We start from the raw sequence: 26,291 nt of genomic DNA, 5'->3' as shown, positions 1-26,291 counted from the left end.
GTTTGCTGGCATTCAAGCAACATCCGTTCTTTATCTCTCTGTGTTATCCTCAGGAGAGTGATATCGTTCGTGGTAATCCGGTTGAAATAGGGGAATTTAATTAAGGGGACATTCAGAGGTGCCCGTTCTTACTGGGCTGTTTGCCTGTGGCTGAAAAGAAATCCTCCCTGCAGTTAGACACGCGGTGGGAGGGGGGGCCACTGGTGTGGAGCTGTTCGTGTTTGGCTAGCAGGGATCTTCCCTGATACCAGCCAGGCGTGGAGGGAGGGGAAAAGAGATCATCCCAGATAACTGGATGCAGGGAGGGGGTTAGTTTGGTTTCTGCTGCTGCACGTTAACAGGAAAACTGCAGCAGTAAATGGCCAACTCAACGGGCTTTACCTGGTATGGGAAAGGAGGGGGCTGCTGTTATGAAGGCTGCAGAAGCCAAAAGACCTTACTTACAAAAGGCTTACCATGGCCGCCTGCAGAGCTGAATTCTGTTGCCTGGCCCTGTGTGTGTGATCTCTAATACCAAAGCCGCAGGCACTCAATACAAGATGCAAAATGCGACCTTGTACCAAAATCACATATGCAATGTAATGTGAATAATGGTGTTCACCGTGAAAGAGTATAGCCATTGTTCTGTAAAATGTATCTTTTTAAATACTTCACTCCCTTTTTTTCTTCCAGCAGCTGCAAATGTTTCAAGCCTCCCTCCTCCATCCCAGAGGCTCTCTCAGATAAGGCGGCAAAAAAAACACACGAGCGATGAAATGATCTCTGAGCTCATGCAGTTGTCCAGCACTGACAGAGCTGTGTGGAGGGACACAACAGCAGAGTACCGGACGGTGGCCGATGAACGTGAGGAGAGGTGGCGGCAGGAAGATCAGAGGCGGCATGAGGAAACGCTGGGAATACTGCGGGATCAAACGGGCACGCTCTGACGTCTGGTGGAGGTTCATGAACAGCAGCAGGATCACAGACTGCCGCTGCAGCCCCTGCTTAACCGCCCTCCCTCCTCACCCAGACGCCCAAGAACGCAGGGTGGGAGGCTCCAGGCACCCAACCACTCCACCCCAGTGGACAGCCCAAGCAACAGAAGGCTGGCATTCAACAAGTTTTAAAGTGGCCTTTTCCTTCCCCCCTACCCTCCTCCCACACCCCAGCCAGGCTAACTTGTGAGTTATCTCCCTATTTTTATGATCAATTTATAAAGAATACCTGTTTTTTAAATGATAGTGACTTTATTTCCTTTGCAAGCAAGCTGTGATCAAAGGCAGGAGGGCGGGTGGCTTACAGGAAATTAGAGTCAACCAAGCGGGAGGGTTTTCATCAAGGAGAAACAAACAGAAGTGTCACACAGTACCCTGGCCAGTCATGAAACTGGTTTTCAAAGCTTCTCTGATGCGCACTGCGCCCTCCTGTGCTCTTCTAACTGCCCTGGTGTCTGGCTGCGCGTATTCAGCGACCAGGCGATTTACATCAACCTCCCAACCCCGCCATAATGTCTCCCCCTTACTCTCACAGAGATTGTGGAGCACACAACAAGCAGCAATAACAATGGGAATATTTGTTTCGTGAGGTCTGAGCGAGTTAGTAAACTGTGCCAGCGACCCTTTAAACATCCAAATGCACACACTACCACCATTCTGCACTTGTTCAGCTTATAGTTGAACAGCTCCTGACTACTGTCCAGATTGCCTGTGTACAGCTTCATGAGCCAAGGCATTAAGGGGTAGGCTGGGTCCCCAAGGATAACTTTAGGCATTTCAACATCCCCAACAGTTATTTTCTGGTCTGGGAAGTAAATCCCTTCCTGCAGCCGTTTAAACAGACCAGAGTTCCTGAAGATGCGAGCGTCATGAATCTGTCCCGGCCATCCCACGTTAATGTTGGTGAAACGTCCCTTGTGATCCACCAGTGCTTGCAGCACCATTGAAAAGTACCCCTTGCGGTTTATGTACTGGCTGCCCTGGTGGTCCGGTCTCAAGATAGGGATATGCGTTCCGTCTATAGCCCCACCACAGTTAGGGAATCCCATTGCAGCAAAGCCATCCACTATGACCTGCACATTTCCCAGAGTCACTACCTTTGATAGCAGCAGCTGAGTGATTGTGCTGGCTACCTGCATCACAGCAACCCTCACAGGAGATTTGCCCACTCCAAATTGATTCCCGACTGGCCGATAGCTGTCTGGCATTGCAAGCTTCCACAGGGCTATTGCCACTCGCTTGTGAACTGTGAGGGCTGCTCTCGTCTTGGTATTCTTGCACTTCAGGGCAGGGGAAAGCAAGTCACAAAGTTCCATGAAAGTGCCCTTACGCATGCGAAAGTTTCACAGCCACTGGGAATCGTCCAAGACCTACAACACTATGCGGTCCCACCACTCTGTGCTTGTTTCCCGGGCCCAGAATTGGTGTTCCATGGCATGAGCCTGCCCCATTAACACCATGATCTCCAAATTACAGGGGAACGCGGTTTTAGAGAAAAGTGTGTTCATGTCCTCATCACCGCGCTGCCATCGCCTCCTTGCCTGGTTTTTCAGGTGCTGGTTCTGCATACACTGCATGATAATGCATGAGGTGTTTACAATGGTCATAACTACTGTGGTGAGCTGAACGGGCTCCATGCTTGCTGTGCTATGGCGTCTGCTCCTGCTCGGGAAATCCAGTGAAAAGGGTGCGAAATGATTGTTTGCCGTTGCTCTGGCAGAGGGAGGGGCGACTGCCAACACGGCTTACAGGGTTGGCTTGCAGGGAATTAAAATCAACAAAGGGGTGGCTTTGCGAGAAACAGAATGGCTCCCTCAAGGATAGAACTCAAAACCTCAAGGATAGAACTCAAAACTGGGTTTAGCAGGCCATTAATTTCACGGAGGGAGGGAGGAGAAAATGAATACAAAACAAATCTGGTCTATTTTTGTTTTGATCCACTTCATCTATCTTTATACATCTTGCTGGCAGCAGACTGTGCAGTACGACCGCTAGCCATCGTCATCTCCTGGGTGCTCGGCAGAAGACGGTGCAGTATGACTGCTGACCATCGTCTTCTGCTGGCTGCAGATTAAAAGACAGTACACTGCCAGTAGGACTGAACCGCCATGAGACAAAACTTAAAAGGAAAATGACCTGCCTGAGTCACTCCCATGTTTGCCCAGGCGCCCCGACCTCATCAAGGTCAGTTAAAAGAGCACCCTGGACTACGTCGACGATGGCTACCAGTCATACTGCACTGTCTGCTGCCTAAAGGCAATAAACTGTTGCTGTGTAGCAATGCAGTACTGCATCTGCCAACACGCAGGAGACATACGGTGATGGTTAGCTGAGCGGGCTCCATGCTTGCCGTGGTATGGCATCTGCACAGGTAACTCAAGAAAAAAGGCGGAAAACGATTGTCTGCTCTTGCTTTCACGGAGGGGGGGATGGAAGGAGGGCCTGACAATATGTACCCAGAGCCACCAGCGACAATGTTTTAGCTCCATTAGGCACCGGGATTTCTACCCAGAATTCAAATGGGCGGCAGAGACTGCAGGAACTGTGGGATAGCTACCCACAGTGCAACGCTCCGGAAGTCGACGGTTGCCTCGGTACTGTGGACACACTCCGGCGACTACATTCACTTAGAGCGTGTGTGTGAGGGGGGGACACAATCGACTGTATAAAAATGCTTTCTACAAAGCCGACTTCTATAAATTCGACCTAATTTCGTAGTGTAGACAAGGCCTTAGTTAACCAATCTGTTGGTGATGCATAAGCCACAACAGCATCCAGGTCCCCTCTTCTATTGATATTGGCTTTGCAATGCTGTCAGAATAAAATTTTATTCTTTCTAGTGAAGCAAGCAGATACAGATTTTTAGTACTCATAGGAAGCAGAACTGTTGAGAATGCTGGTGTTATTTCAGTGTCACTTTTCTGACTGTAACAGGAATGAAAAGAAAATGGAAACTGGTTTCAGAATCTTTCTATACCCTATTAATGCTACAACTGAAGCCAAAACTGGGTTTTTTTTTATTAAGACATTTATGCTGCTAAAAGGAGACTTATAAGGATAACCAATTTGTTGTTAATTTGATTCTCTGAATATTTGTTTTCCCACTCAGATCTGGTTTACTTTTTAAGCTGCACCATTTTAACTAAAAAAGGGTTATTTTAAATGCAACACATGGAGATAGGTCAGACTGAAGAGTGCTGTTGCCATCAAAACCCCATATATAGGATCATAATTAAGGCTAGGATTTAATCACGGGTATTTTTAGTAAAAGTCATGGACAGGTCGGGGCAAGAAACAAACAAAAAAATCACTGCCGGTGACCATTTTTATGGGGACAGTCCCATTTTTTGGGACTTTATCTTATATAAGTGCCTCTTACCCTCCACCCCGTCCCGTTTTTTCACAATTGCTATCTGGTCAACCTACTGTGACCGGTCCATGACTTATAAATATCCATGATTGAATCTTGGAGTGGGTGCGGGCAGAGGAGGTGGGGGGCGGGAGCATGTGGCACCAGCTGCTGGGAAGGGTAGAGTCCCAGGGGCCTGCTGCTGCTCCAGCTGCCGCCATGGGGGAAGCCCCCGGGGGCAAGCCGCTGCTCCGGCCGCCCCAGGACCACTGCTGGGAGCTGCCTAGCTGCATCGGGTCCCATCGGCCCCAGGACTGCTGTGCAGGCAGTCCCCGGGGCCAGCCGCATCAGCCCTTGCTTGGGCAGTCCTCAGAGCCAGCTACCCGGGGCTGCCAGAGCAGCGGCCCATGCAGCTGGCCCCAAGGCCAATGCCACTCCAGCAGCGGCTGGTGCGGCTGGCTGCGGGGCCGCCCGAGCGGCTGACTGCAGAGCCACTGCAGCAGCAGCCGGTGTGGCTGTCCCCAGGGCTGCCTGAGCAGCTGTCCCCAGGGCTAGCTGCTTGGACGGACCAGGGCTCAGCCACACTAGCTGCTGCAGAAGTCATAGAAAGTCACGGAATCCATCACTACCGCGATCTCTGACACACACAGAACCCTAATAATAATTCATTAACAATTCAACAACTTCAGAAAACATTAAAATCTGCATATAAATAATACAGATCAAATTGTCTAAGCTAGAATAATAGTTATCCTTCATTTTCTTATTTCAGGCCAGATCATGGGACTAAAAGTACAGAGTCTACCCCAAAAAAAGATATGGCTGGAGCAATCTACAAATTGAAGCTTGAAGCTGTCTCCTGCCAAAAGCTGAGCAGAGAATCTACATTTAATTTAATGCAGAGGTTTTCAAGATTTGTCATCTCAACACATTTCTCTTATTTGAGGAACTGGAAGACCACCTCTTCTCACAACACTGTTCCCACCTTGGTTTGCTCAGCCAAAACAAAATTTAAGCCACAGATTTCTTAGAGCCTTTAAATACATTTTTGCTGGAAGAAAGCTGTATTATACAAGTAATAACATACTTCAGTAGCTACGTTGTTTTTCATTAAAATAATGTGTTCAGTATTTTATTACTATTTCTGATCAGTAGGCAAACAAAATGTTATATTACATGAACACAGCCAAATATGCTCATTTCCAGGTTACACACCACAAGATCTCTCCTTCTGGAGGTGCTTGTTCTGCTGCTATGAGACCCACTGACATCCAAAGATGAACTCGTAGGAATGAAATTGTAGAAGATTATGAATTTCAAATATATAAACAGTAAACAAATTCAAAATAAAAAACTGCTTTCAGCATAGAGATATACATAAATCTGTACTCAATGCATGGCGAGCAGTGTAATAAAGCTAATTTTATGCACTAGGAATGACAGTATAACTTAAGAGCGAGTTGTGTGGTCACCACTGACAAGTACTATGGATGACCATCTCATGTGCTATTTCTAGCCATACTAGTTTGTGCTTTCTTTAATTGAGTTTTATTTCTTAAAGAATGAGAAACAACATGACTGCTTTCAGCAAATTGTTTTCTCTTTGGAAAAGATGAAGAAAGGCTAATGTTTATCTACCAAATTAGTTCCTCTAGTTTCTGCTGTGGGTAGGCGCATTTATTAATGCTTTTTACCATGGAATACATTCCTATGCACTTTTCAAAAATACAGCATAATAATAAGACCTGCATACATATTATACGTGCACATGTTTTATTTTATATTAATTTAAGATCTAGCACTTCTGTTTTCTCATTAAGTATCTCAATTTCTTTGCTTCACTTATAATCTATAAATTCAGTTTTATGGCAATTTCATTCAAAAAAGTCCGTGACATTTTATACCATAAGGTAAGTTATTCCACACCAGATATTAACTTTAAAACATGACCAGACATATAAAGGTAACTAACATTCTCTATGGTTTTGAATGTACAATATGCCATTATTCATCTAATTTAGGGCACAATTTAGCAAAGCACTTAAATAGCATGGTAGCCCTAGACCCATGAGCCCAAGTATGTAGAGCCCGGTTCTGAGACTCGCTGCCATTGGCTGTGTAGACTACATGGGCACTATCATAATATAAATAATGAATGCAACTAAGACTTGTTCTTATTTTCTGACATTTGGTAGCTAGTCATCTTCTAGCTTCTAATGACAACAAGATTTAAGTTTGTATTCCAAAAAGAAGGGTCAGAGATGGTCTGCTTTAGAGAAAAGCATATTGAATATTAACCTCAAAACTGAAGTGTTGTTTCCATTAACTGAGGAATGAAGCTTGACTATTCTTAAGCCTGGAAGGGATTAGATTTTTATCGGGACATGTCACTAAACACTTATTTCAATGCATACACACAAATAGATAAAAATATTTCTATCAATATTAATAAAAATGTAATGATAGGCAAAGTAAGAAAAATGCTGCTTGGGAACTTATTAGATTTTGATTTAGGGATATTTATTTTGTATATTTTGACACGTGATATTGGGTATTTGAATTTTAATAGTTAGAAACCTTTAGTTTTTAAGTCTCAACATCTACTGTCATTAAATAATTATTGTCTGACCTCCCCCAATACTCTGACCCACTCCCATAATTTCCTGCAACTGTGAAAATTAAAATAAAATACAAAATATGGTTAAAACGCATAAGTATGCAAGTGTGAACACTGAAATGGATAAAACTAGAAAAACAGTTTTAAAATAGTTATCTATTGAAATTATGAAAAGTAAAAATCAAATTCTGCCAAGCGTCTTTTGTACAGAATTTCTGTAATTACATTTACACACACACACGTAGAGATAGATCTATTATGAGTAATAGATGGAAAACAGGCATATCAATATATATTGCAGCAATACTTCATCAAATGTTTGACTAAAATCCATTTACCACAGAGCACACAGTTATCACTCTCTCATTAGTAAACTTTTAGACATTTTTGGAAAACGTCAATTTTCTTGGACAAGATCTGTTCTTTGTAAACTCACACTGATAATTTCTTATGTTCCAGTTCTGTCCACACAGTAAGTTGCTTTAAAAAAAAAGTTTCCTGAGATTGAAGTTAACCATTAGTCTGTAATTAGCCATTTCACTCCCTTAATATTGACATTACAATGTTCCTCTTTCAGTTTTCTAGAACTCTTCTCTCTTATGGAGTGATGAAAACAGAAAAGCAAATAGATAAATAATTTATTTAATGTTACTACTGAGGTGAATCATACTTAAGGATCTTCACAGTATTACTAGAAATAAGAAAAGCTTAACACTTGGTTTTCTTTAAGATACAAAATGCTCTGGTGGAGAACTGATTTTCAGCTCTAAACATTGCCCCTGTCCTGCTTTTGTCTGAGCCTGGGGGGGAGAAGTCTATCATAAGACTGGGAGGGTGCAGTGGGAGGATGGTCAAGGAAAGGGAAACAGATTGAAGGAAAGGAGGTGTAGATGTTGGTGAACTGCCACACTCACACCATCATTACAAAATTGTACTTTATGGGGATGAAGCCAGTGAACAGAGAGCTTGCAAGTCTCTTTTGGGTGGGCTGCTGCTAAAAGGGAATAACGAAGTAACTTAAGAATGCATATTCTCCACTTCTGCAAGAGTGGAAAAAACAGAACATAGGAATCACACAGATCTCTCTCTTAAGTATGAAAGAAAAGCCACCATAGGAAAGGAGGAGAGAGAAATGCAAGAGTAAAGAAGTAGATTTGAGCGGTAAGAAGTGAGTAGAGATAGAAGAGAGGGAAGCAACTCTTAGGGTAGAGGAAGAGAAGGTGAAAGGGAAATGGAAGGGAAACAATGAACAAGAAAGGAAGAGGGGGGGAACTGGGAGAAAAAGAAGGTAGAAAAGCAGCAAAGAGAAGAGAAAATTTGGGAAGGAAGAGGCGAGGGAACAAGGAGAAACATTTTTTAGATCCACTTTTCTTTCAAAAGCACTACCAACCTAAACAAAGCATTCTAAGCAATTATCAAGAGCAGCTTCCAATCTGACCTCAGTGCACAGCTGATGAGTCCTAGCAGCTACAGACAGCTTGAAATATCTTAATGTGCAGGTAACATGCATGTACATGACTATGCAATCTTATCATTCTCAGCACTTGTTTGGTAGAAGAACAAGTGACGCAAGTACAATGACTTGACCTAAGTTTTAAATACAGTCTATTTAAAGTTGTACTGTACATGTACTAACACTAAAGTATGTGATTTTTTTTTTAATTTGCTTCTAATGGAAGTAAAATTATTCCACGTAATCAAAATCTGAACTGCTTATGTTTTAAGGCTTATTTCCAAACTCACATGAAGTTAATTATTTTAAGCAACTAAATTATAGTACAAACAAATAAGTGTTTAGGGGGAAAAAAAATCAAGGTATCTCATAGTACAAACACCACGAGATTTTAAAGATTTATTAAGAGATTCAGATAAATTGATATAAAATACAATTAAAATGTTGACGTGAACACACTGCCCCATTTATATTGATTAAAACAGATAAGTTGCACGTAGTATCAAAGTTCACACAAACTATGTACTAACCCTATGACTGCCAATATTTCGAGCACACACCAAGTCATCCGCTCCCTGATAACAAAAATGAAAGCAAAATGAAGTTAAATGTTTGTTTGTTAAAGTAAGGCCTAGCAGGGAGAAGGGAGAGTTTATAGATTAGCACAAACCAGATAGGAACGATGACTAGAACGGAGAGAATACCTGGCCCTCTCTGAATCTTCCTGAGAAAGAAGAAATGTAGAAAGTTATTTAATGAAAAAAAAAAAAAAAAGATGAACAAAATGAAAGCAAGCAAACGGAAGAGCATGCAGTACTTATTTTGCATACAGGTAAGTGTTTGGGAAATCAACTGAAGCAAGTGAATGCATTCACATCAGATGAACATTGCTTTCATTTCATTTTGACTCGAAGGCAGGTGTCTACCACACTATGTTGTTAAGAAAGTGCAGCTGAGGTGACGTATTATTTAATTAAAAGTAAAAAATGGACAATCTTTTGCTGGTTGGGCAGAAAAAAAATGATATATCTAGAACAAATGTAGAAGAATCTCATTAAAGACTAAAAACAAAAGAAACCCAAGAATTATACTCCAGAGAAGTTTGTCAAAACAAGAATCTGAAAGTTGATTCCAAAGTTACTTTAGCCCAGATAAAGACACCTCTGTCCCACTGTCACCAAGATTAACTTTCTGCTAGGGGTAGCAACCAAAATTAAAGTGTGATTATACCCTGTAAGCTATACATTTTTCATTTGGGAGCTCCTGATCCTTTAATTCCCCTAGCCTTGCCTGACTTTTGGAGAAGTCTGCAGCTGAGATACCCCAAGATACTTTCTTCAATTGAAGGATTGGGGAGGGTTTACTATAACCTAGAAACAAGGGAAGCTTTGTGGGAAAACTGGGAACAAAAATAGAGGGGAAAAAACTATTGTTTTAATTGCCAGAAGCATCTTAAACATAAAAAATGTTTAGTTACAGGGAATAAATACACTACGAAATTCTGTCTCAATTTAAACCATTCAATATAAAACTTCACATTTGAACTGGACCCACTTGTAAAAAATAGAAGTCCTTCGAAAAAAATTGTTGTCCTCCCCAGTCTTCCACCTCTCAAAAGGTCACAAAGTGCTAACAGTCAGACCTCACCTATCAACAGGGTAAAGAAAGGGTCCACTCCAGCAACACCTTTTAGACTGTACATAGAGGTGATATTAGTTTGGGACTTAGGGTCCCTCAGTCATACTACACTTTTAGCCAAGTTTTCAACCACTTTCAACCACGTGGTTGACTCCAAAAATGATTTGTGCCCATATTCAAAATGGATAATACATGATAAGTAACCTTTGTGGCTAAAAGTGGCCTGCCCTTGGAAGCAGCCAAGATTGGCAAATGGTTCCATTCCTTAAGGATTCACAACACTTATTTTGGTGTATACAAAAAACTCCCCCAACTATGCCTGTGCAACTGTTGGCTAACATTCCTTTTCCTGGAGCACTGCAGTGATATATTCCAGAGTGCATTAACCCACATGTTCTTGGGCACTGTGTGGCAATTTTTACCTCTATATAACCCATCACAAAAGGCTATCCTGCCTGCATAACCAAGAAATGTCAAGCAACTGTAAAGCAGTCAGCACTCTCAATCACAGGACTTAGTGAACACTGCAGTGTCTACTGCAGGCAGATTGTTGAAGCTGGTGATCATTTCTGCTAGTTACCATAAATGATTATCCATTTTAAAAGGGTAGGTGTTTAGGATGTATGCTTCGTCTAACAGCCTGGCTTATGATCGAAAGCAAGGAAAGCATTTAGGCAGATCTGAATTCTACTTAAAGGCAACAGAAAGTTAAGCAGATGGCTAAGACTCGAAGGGAGAATGAAATCCACTCAAACGTCTGTCAATGCAGAGACCAAAATAAAAAAGATCAAGACACTGAAGGTCCTGTATCACTGGGCAAGAGACACCAACCAGGTGTCCAGCAACCAACTAACAACCTGATCCTCCTTTGGGGGACTAGACCAGGGGTTCTCAAACTGGGGGTACCGACCCCCAGTTTGTCGCAAGTTTATTACATGGGGGGTCATGAGCTGTCAGCCTCCACCCCAGACCCCGCTTTGCCTCCAGCATTTATAACGGTGTTAAATATATTTAAAAGTGTTTTTAATTTATGGGGGGGGGGGTTGCACTCAGAGGCTTGCTATGTGAAAGGGGTGACCAGTACAAAAGCTTGAGAACCACTGGACTAGACCAAATTCTCAGAATAAGGCAGGCCATCACAACAGTGGAACAAAAATGGAAATCTACACACACTCACCCTAGCGTGAGACCGGAGATGACAAAGAGTTGGTATGGCATCACAAGTACACTGCTGGTGTTTAAGGCTATGTCATCACTGCAGTTAACTTTGATTATCTACACTTGAGCTAGGTTAACTAGAGAGGCATTAACTCAAGTGAGTGGCCACACTGCAAAACAATACTTGAGCTGCACAGAGTGATTGTATTAGCAGTTGGTGAAGTGTGCTAACTCTAAATGAAGTCTTATACCCCTGGATAGGCTAGGCAACTCTCATTAATAGCAGCATCACACTCAATTTAAGGATTTGTGTGTGTACAGATGGGGTTGCACTGGAGTTATACCTCAAGTTAACTCTCCAGTGAAGACAAACCCTAACAAATAAATTGAACAATAATGAATAATAAGCACTTGGACCCTGAGATAACTGCTTTTTAAATAAACAGTTTGTGGAGGAATTGACAAGATAAAAAGTAAAAGTAAAATTAGGTAGGCTGATTCAGTTGCAATTTCAGCAGGCTATGAAGTCAGTGTGATGTTTAGTTTGTAAATCAACTTTGGAATTACAATGCATAGAAGCCAAATGATATGGTTACAATATGCCAACAATCAAATAGAGCAAATCCCTAGCTACAAAATTGTTTGACCTTTGGAAGCTAATCAAAGTTTTAAAAAAATATTTTTTCTGACTTGATAAAGGTAACTTCCTTTTCCTCCCCAAAACCCATCCCATGCATTATTTCAGTATTAAGCATGTAACAAACTGGGGGGGGGGGGGGTATCAACATGGCATTTGGAGAAGTATGTTTTGAACATTAATAGGATAGTAATTTTTATTAATAGGTTACAATCAATCCAAAAATAAAAAACAATGTTCATGCTCTTAGACCTTTACGTTCTGCAGGGTTTTGTTTTTTTTCTTATTCTAGAGAAATATATTAAAAAGTTGAACGCCTGAACACGTTTCAGTTTTCCTTGTTAAATGGATTAAATGCAATTTGGAGTGTTTAAAAAAAATTCATTCCTTCTAACTATAGGCTCAATTTGTAAGGGTTAGCATAAAAATGTGAAGATTTAACCCTCTGAAAACTAGAAGCCATTTCTATAGAATTGACTTCTCTATAGAATCATATCTGAATTTTGCTTTTAGAAAAGCAAAGATAGGCCTACAAATTTGTGAAAACAGCCCTCTAATTATACAGCTGAATAAACGTAAACAGACTGAGGGGCACTGTGCTCTAATTTCAACTCTTATCTCCATGCCATCCCATGTAGAGGAACCAGTCTTGCATTTGTTTTCACCCCAAAGTTCCGCTGGAATCAACTGGAAGTTTGGAATCCAGAATGCAAGAGTAAGCTGCCACTGCCTGCCCCCTCCTCTTATTTTTAAAGACGAAAAGAAAAGTTGGAGGTTATAGTATATCAATTTTAAACTGACTTTTTGTTTTGTTTAAAGAAAGTATTAGCCACTGAAAGATAGCCTGGATCATCTGTGGAAGACAACACCTGCCAGTCTAATCAAAGAAGAATATAGAATAAGGCAGGTTGTGGAAGTAAGTTAACATAGAAACATTTACAATTTTAAAAATAAGCCTTTGCCAACATAAAGCTACTTTAATTCCATTCTGAATGCAAACTCACTGTGAAAGAGAAAATGGCACACTTCCAATGTTTTTTGCCTCTGTACCATGTCCTATATGTGACCTTATGTAATGATTTTTTCCCCCCATCAGTCATAAAATGTGTTCACACTTTGCAAACCATTAGTAATTTATTCCCTCCAAGTCTATGTTAATTCTGCAAGCGTAAACATGCACAACAACAGGCAGTCCTGGCCTACCATCCACTTTTGGATACGTCCCCATTTTCTATCATATGAGCGATGAGAAAGCTACAAAATGTTTAAAAAAAAATTAATACAGAACAGGCATCACAGAGATTACATCATCTTGTACAATTTACAATTCACAGTCGCATGTTATTGTCCACAGAATATGAGATCTGTAAATTTATTTTAGGTAACACAATTAGAATAATTAAAGCCAAATATTTAAAAAGTTCATTAAGACGTTCTGCCTTGATTTCTAATTCACTCCATACCGTCACACCAAATTGTCAAATTCTCACAACAGTACGGAAGAATTTAAGAGAGACTGCCATTTTTAAATTCATATTTCAAGTGAATGTCATTTTTATTATTATAAATGCAAGAATATCAGAATAGTCTACAGAACTGCTCGTGTGTTTATTGTTCAACAGAGAGGGAGGGATGAAATCCTGGTTTCGTTGCAGTCAAAGGGAAAACTCCAATTCACTTCACTAGGGCCAAGAGGCATACTATCCCACAAGTATGCTAAGTGAAAAGACTATTTCACCACAGTCTATGTATCAGTTTTAATTAATGTTCCCATGATACCCATTAAGGTTTTTCATCCTAAACATGGAGTCCTGTTAAAAAAAAAAAAACTTTTCAATTAACAGTTTATCTTATGTCCAAATGCTCTTGTACAGATTACTCAGACGAGTACCATGGTTGTAGATTTGTTCTTTTCATGTTTAACAGAACACCGTCAACTTGGAAAAAAATTCAGACAGAAGTGTGACTTATTTTTACAGATAACCACCAGGATTATTATAAATAAGATTAGAGGAAAAAAATATTTTCTCTGCTATTTCAGTTTGTTTACTTTGAGCAATTGACAGCATTTTCGGTGCAATCTCTCAGATACCCCTGCTTACCTAGTGGGTTTTCCACAGCAACAGTAGAGACAGAAAACATCTTAAAAACGTAAAACAACATGAACTGTCAGCTGACACAGGGGTAGGTTTGGTATTTTAAATTATTTTTAATTCATTTTATAAAACTGTCTGGATTTCAAATTAAAGATGTTCCTTTAATTAAAGCATTAAAATAGCCTTCTTGTCTACTCAGAATTAGTTATATGGGCACTGGCTTTTGCGCTATGTACTGTTTACTGAAAATAAATTATCAAGTTAAAAGGACAACAGTCCATTTTCAAAGCAAAACATTTAGGTGAGTCTATGTCTTTGAGCAGTTTTGTTTTTAAGCAATTAATTTATTGCATTTGTTAAAGTTATATTATATAAAACTGCTGTTTATTACAAAAACATTCCAACGACTGGAGCCCCAGGCCAAATTAGAAAAGACATAAGTTTCAAAAGGTATTTTTGTAGTCGTATGGTAAGCAGAAGTGTTACAGTCATATTTAAATAGCTGATGCCCTTTTTGCTTTAGTGTCCTTTGTTATTAATGAAGTTTAAAATTAACATTTTAATATGAATATGTACATGCAGTGCTATCCACGCATGTGCAGAGATAGGAATGGAGCAAATTACTCATTTGAATTCCAACACTACACTGGAAAAAGCTATAGTAATGGCTACCCTATGCAGGAAATGCTGATATATGGCTATACTATACTGAGAAATATAAATAACTTTTCTTAAGAAACATAATACAAAGCAGTTCATTAAGAAGTTTAGTACCAAATAATAAAGCATAGCAAAATCAACATTACCTCTTTCTGTTGTCGTTCCAATTCTCTCATACGTATATCTCTTGCTTCTGCTCGAGCAGCCCGTTTGGCTGCAAGCCTTGCTTCTGCCTATAAATTAATTGAAAGTAATAAAAGTCAGGCAGCTTTTTAACCACTTAGCTTTGTGAAATGTATTTGAATACCTGATTCAATACTTTCTCCACAAAAACGGATCCTGATTCTAATGAACAGCTTGTACATATTTTAAAAAAAAAATCAATTTGACAGCAAGCAGCAGTTGTAAGGGCAAGAACAAAACCACAAAAATGAGTACATATTGGAATTTTTAAAGATGCCATTACCAGGCAAAAGAGTTACAACTGAAAGCAAGTGTTGATAAAGGCCTAAGCCTACAAACACTAACAGATTTTAGTTTTATACACATGAATAGTTCTATTGCCTTCAGTAAGACTTTTCACATGCATAGCATTAAACACAAATGTGTTTGCTGAACCAAAGGCCCAAGTTAGCAATGTTTTGAGTTAAAACATAAGCAGTAACAAACACAATTTAAAGACCTTACAACAGATGCATACCATAGGCCAAAGCCCAAATCTCATTTGGAAGGATTTATAAAAACAAAGCTTAATATTTAGGGGGAAATTACCAAAGTCAACTATTATTGAAAAATGCAAAATTCTTGGAGGAAAAGGCACAAGATGAGTGTCCCTGCTGGAGCCCTAAATTAAATCCTCATTTTTCTCTATTTTATTCCTTACCATTATGGACAATACACTGTAGCATGATTCCAGAGGAGGAATGGGGTCTTTTTCAGACACTTAATGCCACTTCTGATTTAGCCAGAAGGGTCAATGAATGAAGTATTGATCTTCAGGAAGCTAGAGGCTTAGGAGCAGAAATCAAAGTTCAAATTTCTCACATTGTTGGACAGTAACATGAAAAAAATTATTCTTAATTTTTTAAATAATTAAGCCACTTATCGTATGCCAGGTTTATCACCACTAGAAATCCCAGCCACATCATTAATTGTTTAATGTACAGTTAATTACTTATTAGGAAATGAAAATAGGTAATTAATTGTATCAGACAACTAATGATATGGCTGGGATTTCTAGTAATAAAAATTAAGTTCCTTCATATATCAAAATGTAGCATTTAAGAAATAACTAACAATTTAAAGCTGAATAATAAAAGCTATCATTCATTCCATGAAGGGAATGAGGTAAATATGAAATGCCTCAAACCAAATTAATCTGTGGTTAACATTTTATTCCCACTCTAATTTTACTGTCTCTCCAGCCCCCCACCTCTTCCACACCACTAAACTTAAACTTACTCTTTAAAATTAAAAAAAACTCCAAAGTTTCCAAGGGATTTTATAGAAAAACAGTTAGCTCTTTCCCCTGTAAATGGCATAAAAATACCAGTAGTTACCATGCAGTAGTCACTATTTTGCTGACAAGACACCCTATTTGTAACATCAATCAGATGCAGGACAATCTCATTTCACACTAATCTGTGTGGTTTTAACATTAATATAAATTAATATGAGTTTTGGGTTCATTAAACATTTTGTCTTAAATGTCAGACCTTCAAGTTCTTCTAAATGTAGGCAAGTGTAAAAACAAGATGTAAATTATTATTGGATAAACCTTTACAGAGTCACAGCAAGCTTGAAAATTATATATACTTGTAAATAAAGAGGTGACTTGTACATGTTTTAATAAAGATTAAAGACAATGTATGCAAGTTAAGGGCTCAAAATGTAACTTTTCAGAATGCTGAAGGGGAAAAAAATGGTGCACCTCTCTTTTTGGGTGGGTTATAAACACCAGAAAAGTGATTTATAAAGGAAACACCAATAGAGAATGTTGCTGAGTGCAGCTATATGATCTGAGCAGGACAGGGTTATTTTTGGGAAATGGCGTTTAGGTGACCTTTACTCCATATGGGTTCAGCTGTGCAAAGTTATTTGTTCACAGGGGTATACATGAAAGTATCCATCAAATTTCCCCTTGCCCTCAACTCCAAGCTTCCTTCTACATCTGAAGCTGACATCTTCCAGAAATCAAGTGACAGCACTACCACCCAATACATCTCAAATCTTATGGACTATTATTGAATCAACTAGTCTGAAAGTTGTAGACAGATATTTTATGTTCATGCAACTTATTCTCAGAGCCTCTTAATGCTGTAAATCCATTTGGCAAATTCAGAAGATGGATTCTCCAAGACACAGATCTCTCTGGGTGAAATTGGTAACTGGTTCTTCAAGACGACTGCCTATATGGAAACCCATTTTTAGAAGACATAGTTCCCTAGAGCACTAATTTATAAATTTTAGCTGAGAAAGTCACATGCGCAAACATTCTCATATGACTTGCCAAAATCTGAAGACTGAAAAAGGGGCAAGGCCACAAACATCACTCAGTTCCTTCCACTAATTCAAGAATCAATATCAAGATTCTGAAGAAATTGAGAAGGTGGGTGAGGAGTATGAACTATAATCTGAAGAATTACAATTACCTGAAGAATAATGCTGTATCAGATCGTGTATAGGTAAATCCTGAAGTAACAGACTACAAAATGACAGTGATGGAAATATTACTAAGGCATGCAATCAATCAACTTAGTTTCCCAACTAAGGCATGCAACCCAGGCACCTCTGGACTTGGTGGCGTGTGTTCTGATATTTTCAGATGGCTGAACACCCACCAAGGCATAACAAATTAGTATGTTTACTTAAATCCATTCAGACAAACTTCTGAAGGACAGACTAACCCCTGGATTTACCCCACATGCCAGAAATTCTTAAGGAGACTTACAAATTGATAATATTTAAATAATTAAAGGGCCTTTTCTTCAATTCTAGAGCGCGTCACCTGACATCTTCAGGATGTGAATGAGGTCAGAGAAAAATACAAATTTATAGCCTGAGATGGAATTTAGATCACTTTAATAAGGAGTTTAGGATGGGGACATAGGACCACTTTATCCTTATGAAACTGTGAAAGGGAACACTGTGGTGAGGGTAAGGGTCAGCCATCAAGGCTTGGATTTCACTAACCCTCCATGCAGATGTTACAGTTGGGAAGAACACCATTTTCACAAAGTGACAGTTCAAAGAAAAGTCAGACAGGAGTTCAGATGAAGGCTCCATAAGCTTCATTAGTGGAAGATCAAATCCCATCACAGAAGTGGACGTGGCTCATGTGTCAGAGGAACTATATGGACAATGCCTTTCAGAAACCCAATGACTCTAGGATCAACAAAGATAAGTCCTATACTGGAGAAAGAAATACCAAGATGGCAGCCAGATGGAATGAGACAGCTCAATGAAAGTTCAAACTGTTTAAGGGACAGTAAAGAGACCAAAACTGAACAGATGGAAGACTTTTCATGGTTCCTTTTCAGGAAGGTCAAATAGAGAATCTCTTCCATTTCATCATGCAGATTTTCCTGGTGATATTTCCTGCATCTAAGAGGATTTTTAGACATAAATGCTCCATTTGTTAAACATTCACGGCCACTTTTGTTGAGTGGGTAAGAGCTCGTTAGTACTAAACCCCCAAACCAGTATTAGTGAAATGGGTATTAAGAACCAACTCTATCATAAAAGAGTTTAAAACTGACCTCCCAATCCTTTCAGGTTTTAGCAGTTAAGGCAAAATGAACAAACATGTGTCAGAATTGTTATTTTAATTCAATCACTGACATCACTGAATATTGTCAGTGATCAACATGGTGATATTGCAAGGAAATCAAGTTTAAAAGCCTATACTCTCAAAGGTCTTGATCATGTCTCTACTAGAATCCACAAACTCAAAAGCCATTGTGAAAAAGAAAGCATGGAACAGTCTAATGGGGCTGACAGCAAGTGAACGGATAAACACAACAGAGCTATGTTCACAATGGTTCAGGCAATGAAAAAACAAGGTTTTTTTTGTTTTGCAAACTATTTATTACAAAATTACTAAACACTAAAGTTGAGTGTATGCTCAATGAGCTTTTACTTTAGTCTATTGGCTGCACCTTGTGATCCAAAATCTTAGGATTTATCCACATGAACATTTAGTTTACGGCAAGCCAGGATGTGAATCTACGCTGCACTAGACGGCTGCAGACTAACTGTTCCTGTGGACCCTGCTGATGTGCATTAACAAACTGTTAATGCACGCCAGCAGGGTTCACACGGTCAGTCCACAGCAGGCTACATTCACACCTCAGCTTACTGCAAACTCAAGATTTCATGTAGACAAGGCGTAAGCTTTTTTATAAAAAAAAGTCTCTAGCCCTTATGGTTATAAAATTGAAGTCTGCCTTGGTCTGCTAGCAGCCTCAAAACAACAGCTCTAACTTAAGTATGAACTACCCCTATGCTAAGGGTGTGACCATTCTGAAGCCAAATTTTAATGCCAACATTGTTAACTATTTAAATTGCTGATAAAAGCCTGCAAGAAAGGACTGGAGCAATCCTATTATTAAGACCAGAACAATCTAATGTCTCATCTTATTTTGTCAGAATGAAAAACACAGTTTGAAAGAATACCATCAATCTCATCACTGTTTGTAGATGACTTTTACCAGGCGGTAAATAAACTGAGATTAAAACCAACGAAGACACAGTGGAGTCTTGTTCTAGTATAATATACATACACACAAAAAAACAAAGGCCAAGATGTTATGCAACACAGAAACAGAGAGTCTACTGTATAGAATGGTTTCCCAAACAAAACCAATGAAAGATTACTCTATGGCAACTTCTTTTCAATGGTCTAATTCCTCTGTACCAATTTTCTAAACGTTGAAAACAACATGTTTACTTTTGGTATTCCAGTCAAGCTATCTGTAGCCACTTCAACAATTTTCTTAACATAAGGATTATTTTGTTCTGCATTTTTATTATTTGTTCCTTTAATTCATCAGTAAGGTAAAGATTTTGTCACCGTTATTTTTAGAAACGGACAGGTTGCGGGCAACAAACAAAAATTAATGGATGCCCATGACCTGGGTTTTTACTAAAAATAAATGGGGGGGCCTAACACCCAGGGGAGGAACTAAACAGCTTAGGGGTCCCTGACAGCTTCAGCCTTGCCGCCCCAAGGGTGAAGCTGAAGCAGAAAATGTTACGGAGGGTCTCTGAAAGTCACGGAATCTGTGACTTCCGTGACAAAATCTTATCCTTACTTATCAGCATCAGGAATCCACTGAGGAAACTGGATTAAATCACAAATCATCCAAATAATTAGATTAATTAAGAAATTCTTATTCTTGCCTTAAAATGTGATCCACAAACATGCTTTAATACCTTATAACCACATAGGCCCAAACAAGATTATGGTAATCCAGAAACATTATTAAGACAGACAGTTAAACGATTAATGTTCTATCAAAGTGAGTCTGTGGTGCAGAAGGGTAAGCAAATGTGTAAGGCTTTCTTTTTAACATCTGAAAGCTAATATAAGAAATCATCTGCAAAGGAAAATGGGTATATGTCCTTTTTTAAAAAAGTATTTTTCATATCATGCTATCAAATGCATAAAGTAAACAATGGAGAAAAACAGGGAATACAATTTTGTCTACTCAATTATAAGAGTCACTGTTACAGGTATCAGTAAATAAAAAAAAATTAGGTTGAAGTCTGATTTTTAAATTGACCTTTAAATGTCCCTTTTAAGTACAAGTAACCCTTTGGTCCTTTGCATTTTTGCACATTTTAATGGCCCACAAGAGTTAACACCTAATCTAAGTTTTGCTCAAATAAATGTTGTAGTTTAATTTCCAAAACTTGTTCTAAAATTTATGAGACTCTGTTCGAATTTTCTAATACACACCGTGCTTTGGAAGAGGCTAATCGGTAACAGAACATAAGAGAAGCTGCAGCTATGCCAGGCAGCTGCTGGTGACAAACTCCCAGCTTGGTGTAGTAAAGAGAATCCACCCTCTCCCCTCCTTCAGGAGCTTCAAGTATCCAGCAAAAAGTGCCTCCAGCCCTTTCTCCAGCAGTTAAAGAGCCAATCATAACTAGTCTCAGCAGGAGTGGACAGGAAACAGCAGCAGATGCCAACAAGCTGCTAGCTCCTATGATGGAAGCTTGACAGAGTAAAGAAAAACCCTCTAGTCTACTCCAATAAACCAGCTAGCTGATACTAAACTGGATCTCATCCAGTCTGAGTAAACCACACCAGGGACCCTTCAATCTACCAAAAGCACAGCTCTTTTGCACCTGCTGAGCCAATAGTTGTATCTTTCTTTGCTACTATCAAGGTGGCCAATGTATGGTTTCATGAGCCAGGGGAGCAAGGAGTAGGCTGGGTCCCCAGAGCCACTACTGGCATTTCAACATTGCTAAAGGTAATGCACCAGGTGAGGAAGAATATTCCTGCATGCAGCTCTTTGAAAAGCCGTGCGTTCTTAAAAAGGCAAGCATCACGCCCCTTCCCTAACTAGCCCACATTAATATCAGTGAAGCATCCTTAGTGAACTATTATTGCTTGCATAAAAAAATCCCTTTGTTGATGTATTGAATAGCAAGGTGGGCTGGTGCCAGAATAGGGATGTGTGCGCCATCTATTGCTCCATCATGGTTTGGGAGCCTCAATGCTGCAGATCTATCCACTATTCTCTGTACACTACCAAGAGTCATAGCCCTGTGTAGCAGGAGACACTTAATGGCCCTACACGCTTGGATGACACAGGCCCCGACTGTGGATCTACCAACTCCAAACTGATTCCCCCACTGACCGATAGCAATTTGGTATTACAAACTTCCAGAGCGTCATTGCCACTCATTTCTCCAATATCAGTGCAGCTCAGTTTGGTGTGCCTGAGCTTAAGGTCGGAGATAAGCTTGGTGCACAGATCCAGAAAATGGGCTTTTGCATCTGAAAGTTTTGCAGCTGTATTCTCAAATATACATTATGATGCAATCCCACCAATCAGTGCTCATTTCTCGGGCCCAGAAGCAGCAATCCACCAACTGGAGCTGCTCCATGAATGCCCAAAGGAACTGCATCTTCCTCATCACACTCCCTGTTGTAGTAGTACTCCTTCAAGTTCTCCAAACACAGAAGAAGCGTATGTCCTGTATTAGGAATGCTCATGATAATTGCACTGAGCTCTACTGGGCCCATGTTTCTGCCAAAGAAACAGAGACCGAAAAAAGGTGCATGGGACTGTCGGAGTGTTAAAAAAAAAAAAAAAAAAAAAAATGGTGAAAGCATTACATTATGGGATAGAGAAAGTGGTATCATGGGAACTTGATCCCTAGCTTTCAGAAATTCCTGGACAAATAGCTAGAGCCCTGCAAATCCATGGATATCCGCTTTATATCCACGGATGCAGTTGTATTGTTCACCTTGTTTGCAGATCGTGGATTGGATGCGAATATAATGAAATTCCTGCATGTACTTTTCAAGAGACACAAAATCCGCCTCCCCCAAAAAGAGAGAAGTGTGATATAGACCAACACACACAGCCAAGTCTGCCTCCTTATAGAGATTAAATATTTGCTCTGACCCCACCCCCATATATAGAGAAAGGGGAGGTGATAGATCAAGACAACCTGCAAAAATCCCCATGCTCCTATCACTGTAGTTTAAGCAGCCAAGCAATTTAGGAAACTTCACCTGACTTCAGTATTGCCATATCAGGTCAGTTGGAAAGGGAAGCAGCTGCTTCTGCAAAGTCAGTCAGTATGGCTTTCTCAATCAGCACACATTATAATACCATATTGAGCACATTACCAAACCGGGAAACCAGAAAGAGGAAGCAGTAAACCAACTGATACACACAAGCCAAAACCTCATTACTTACTTCAGGAGATCTGGACTTCAAAGCAGACTACAAAAGTCTCTGAAAGGAGATGTAGAGACATGATGGAACAGCAAGCTACTCATACTTAAGACAATCGAGGAGCAGTGGGACAGAATATAGGGCGTTTTTACAGAAAAGTGGAATACTAAGCTCATTGATAGCATTGACCACAAGACTTTGAACATCTTAATAGAGTTCCTGCAGCTCTTCAAGGAAGCGTCAGATGTGCTAGAGCAGTCATCACAGCCCACTCTCCACTTGGTGCCCATTTGGTACCAAAGACTGAAAAAGTATCTCTGCCGTCTACCACCGATGCAGATAGTCTAAATCTATACAAATCCAAAACCTTGCAACGTCTCACTGAGAAGTTTGAAATCAAGCCTATGCAGAGACTAGCAGTTTTTCTGCACCAACAAATGAAGGGGATTAAAGTTCTCACTGAAGAGGAAAGACAGGAAGTTTATCACAATCTTATGCTTCTTTCGTCAGCTACACAGACACCATTACCAATGAGGACAAAAGGGTTACATACAGAGTTTGATGATTTGGATAGCAAGCATGGAAGTGACAAAGTGTCAAAGAATGAAGATGTGCAACTGCTGGAGTGGTGGAGACAATACAAGCACAACCTTCCCCTTCTCAGTCAAGTTGCACAGTTTGTGCATTCCATCCTTGCATCCAGCGAACTTTCCGAGGGAGCCTTCTCAGTCTCTGGTCACACAATGAGAAACGTACCTCACTTAAGCCAGAAAGAGTGAATGATTTAATATTTTTTACACAGTAATATTTCTAAGAAAATCAGCTGTCCCGAGGAAGACATCTAAGACTAAGTACTGCAATTCAGGACTGGTAGATAGCCCTGCAGTGCTTATTTGTATTCAAAGAAGTGCTGGGGCTCAGCCCTGACAAAAATTGGGCACCTTCACCCCCTCCTGCACCCCTAACCTGTGCACTGTGCTCCCTTTGCCCCTAATCTCTGCACCCAATGTGGGGAAACTGACCTGGAGCCATGCTGAGAGGTGCTGTAGCCTTGCAATATTATTCCCCTTGCATGCTTCCACAGGGAAAACAGACTTCCTGTACCTTTCACTATCGGGACAATTTAGACCAGTGGTTCTCAACCTTTCCAGACTTCTGTACCCCTTTCAAGAGTCTGATTTGTCTTGCGTACCCCCAGGTTTCACTTCAACTAAAAACTACTTGCTTACAAAATCAGACATAAAAATACAAAGTGTCACAGCACACTATTACTGAAAAATTGCTTACATTCTCATTTTTACCATAAAATTATAAAATAAATCAATTGGAATATGAATATTGTGCTTACATTTCAGTGTATAGTATACAAAGCAGTATAAACAAGTCATTGTCTGTATGAAATTTTAGTAATGACTTCACTAGTGCTTTTTATGTAGCATATTGTAAAACTAGGCTAATATCTAGATGAGTTGATGTACCTCCTGGAAGACCTGTGTGTGCCCCCAGGGGTACATGTACCCCTCAGTAAGAATCACTGATTTAGAGAATCATCAGCTATAGTTACCTCTTTATCAGCAACTCACATTGGATGACGTATAGAATACCCTAGTCTAGGGGGCTCTCTGATCAATTAAAAAACCCAAGTAGCTCACTAGTACTCATGGCATTTTTTTCCCCTCAACATCATTGGTAACATATTGCACCACATGCAGCAAACAGCTTTACTGATTGAGACCTCAGTGAGGCATCAATGGAATATTGCAGACCACAGCAAGAAGTGTTGAGCAGGAAGCCTGGAGACTGACTGTTACATGACAAGGAGGCTAAGACTCTCTTCTCAGCCCCTGACATCCCTGCTGTTGGGAAAATTCTGCTAACCCTGAGTGATAAGGCCAGGAATCTGGATGGAAACACACTTCTGATTTCCTCAACACATGAAATGCTACAGGAGGAAAACCACCCTAAGCTAAAGAGCTGGTGGCTGGTGCAAAGAAACTGCTGAGCTCTTAAGTGGGATGACTTTATAACTCACAAGCTAAATAGGCAGATACCTTTGGTTGAAGAGTTCAAATATGTAGGGGTCTTGTTCATGAGTGATGGCAAGAGAGCGAGCGAGATCAACCGGCGGATTGGTGCAGTGGCGGCAGTGATGTGGGCGCTGTACCAATCCGTGCTGGTGAAGCAGGAGCCGAGTTCTCTGATGAAGATCTCTGTTTACAAGTTGCTCTGTGTCCCCATCCTCACCTATGTTCATGAACTTGGGTAATGACCGAAAGGATGAGATCGTGAGTACAAAAGGCAGAAATGAAGTTTCTCTGCAGGGTGGCTGGGCTTTCTTTGAGACCAGGTGAAGAGCTCGGCTATTTGGGTGGACCTTGGAGTAGAGCTGCTACCCCTCTGGATCGAGAGGAGCCAGTTGCGGTGGTTTGGGCACCTGATAAGGATGCTCCCGGGGAGGCTTCTATTGGCACTCTACTGGGCACATCCGACTTGGTGGAGGCCCCAAGGCCAACCCAGCACATGCTGGAGGGATTGTCTCCCCCAGCTGGCCTGGGAAGACTGGGGAATCCCTCAGGGGGAGCTGGAACACGTTGTAGAGAAAAAGGATGTCTGGTCCTCCCTACTCTCCATATTGCCGCCACAACCCTCACCAGGAAAAGCAGCATAAAGGAAAAAGAAGAAGAAAAAAAAAAGACTATTTTATAGTTCAGTTTGTGATTGAGTATTACTGACTTGAGACATTTATTACATTATTTTTAATATAAAAGGCTATTTGTTCTGATGTCTGTTGAATAATAAGATAGATGTTTATGTAACAATAGTGTACACATTTACTAAGCCATGTAGCTTTCTTACACAGTATATACGCATGCACACTGATGCTTGTCCTGAAAGGCACTGTGAGATAGCACGCTGCTGTGGGAGCGGTGTGTAGACTGGATGCAGATCCAAATTTTTGCATTCGCGCATGGCTCTACGAACATCGTTCCCAGCCAATGGAAGCTGCAGAAAGCAGCAGCAGCCAGCACGTCCCTGTGGCCCACGCCACTTCCCGTACCTCCTATTGGCCGGGAACAGTGAAACGCAGCCACTGGGAGCTGCAGGCAGCCGTGCCTGCAGACAGTCAATGTAAACACTGTCTTGCGACGCACCAGTGGATTACCCTGATGGGCTGCATGAGGCCCGTGGGCTGCAGGTTGCCCACCACTGTTTTAGATCATCTTGTGCCTTTGTAGACTAGATTAAAAGTGCCCTAAAATCAGTTATCTTGTCCCTGTAGGTACTTCTAGACTGATCAAATCACCTCTTTAATAAGCTAAATAGACTGAGCTCCCTAAGTTTCTATATGACACTTTTTCCAGCCCTCAAATCATTCTTGTGATTCTTCTCTTTAGAGATGGTTATGAACAAGAGATTACATGTGCAGTCACTCAACAATGCACTGTGATTTCCAAGCCCTCCTAATTTGGTCAAAATTAAATTACAACCAATTTTTAATGGGACACATCAAAATCTGCCCTGCCTCAGGATTATCTTTTTGACAAATTTCACTGCAAGATATGGAGACACAAAAATCACCTGTCTGCGCTAGCACTTCCATGGTTGCTACCACTGAAAGACTACAGCAGTGGTAATGTAACAGTGGCGATTTCCCTCCCGAAAAAGGCTAAAGTAACAACAACCCTGGAGGGCCGTATTCAGGAAAGCCATATGTCCATATGAACCATATGTCCTTTCATAATAGTATGTCAGAGGAAGGATGATCCTTAAGGCTAAAGCAATGGAGTTA

General features: G+C 40.4%; 1 protein-coding gene across 5 annotated transcripts in view; it reads right to left on the bottom strand.

Moving 5' to 3' along the window:
- Positions 1 to 26,291, bottom strand: part of LRRFIP2 (LRR binding FLII interacting protein 2) — a 146,857-nt gene that overhangs the window by 87,106 nt on the left and 33,460 nt on the right. For 4 of the 5 annotated variants that reach the window (XM_074945401.1, XM_074945400.1, XM_074945403.1 and 1 more), the window contains exon 3: positions 14,729 to 14,815. In XM_074945401.1, coding sequence (XP_074801502.1) covers positions 14,729 to 14,815 — 87 coding nt within the window. Of the gene's footprint in view, positions 1 to 8,923; positions 8,969 to 9,063; positions 9,118 to 13,029; positions 13,081 to 14,728; positions 14,816 to 26,291 lie in introns of all 5 variants that reach the window. The other variant, XM_074945399.1, reaches the window with a different exon arrangement.

This window comes from Natator depressus, chromosome 2, assembly GCF_965152275.1.
Source record: "Natator depressus isolate rNatDep1 chromosome 2, rNatDep2.hap1, whole genome shotgun sequence".
Lineage (NCBI taxonomy): Eukaryota > Metazoa > Chordata > Testudines > Cheloniidae > Natator > Natator depressus.
Note: the sequence above shows the minus strand (reverse complement) of the source record. Positions and strands in the feature narration are given on the sequence as shown.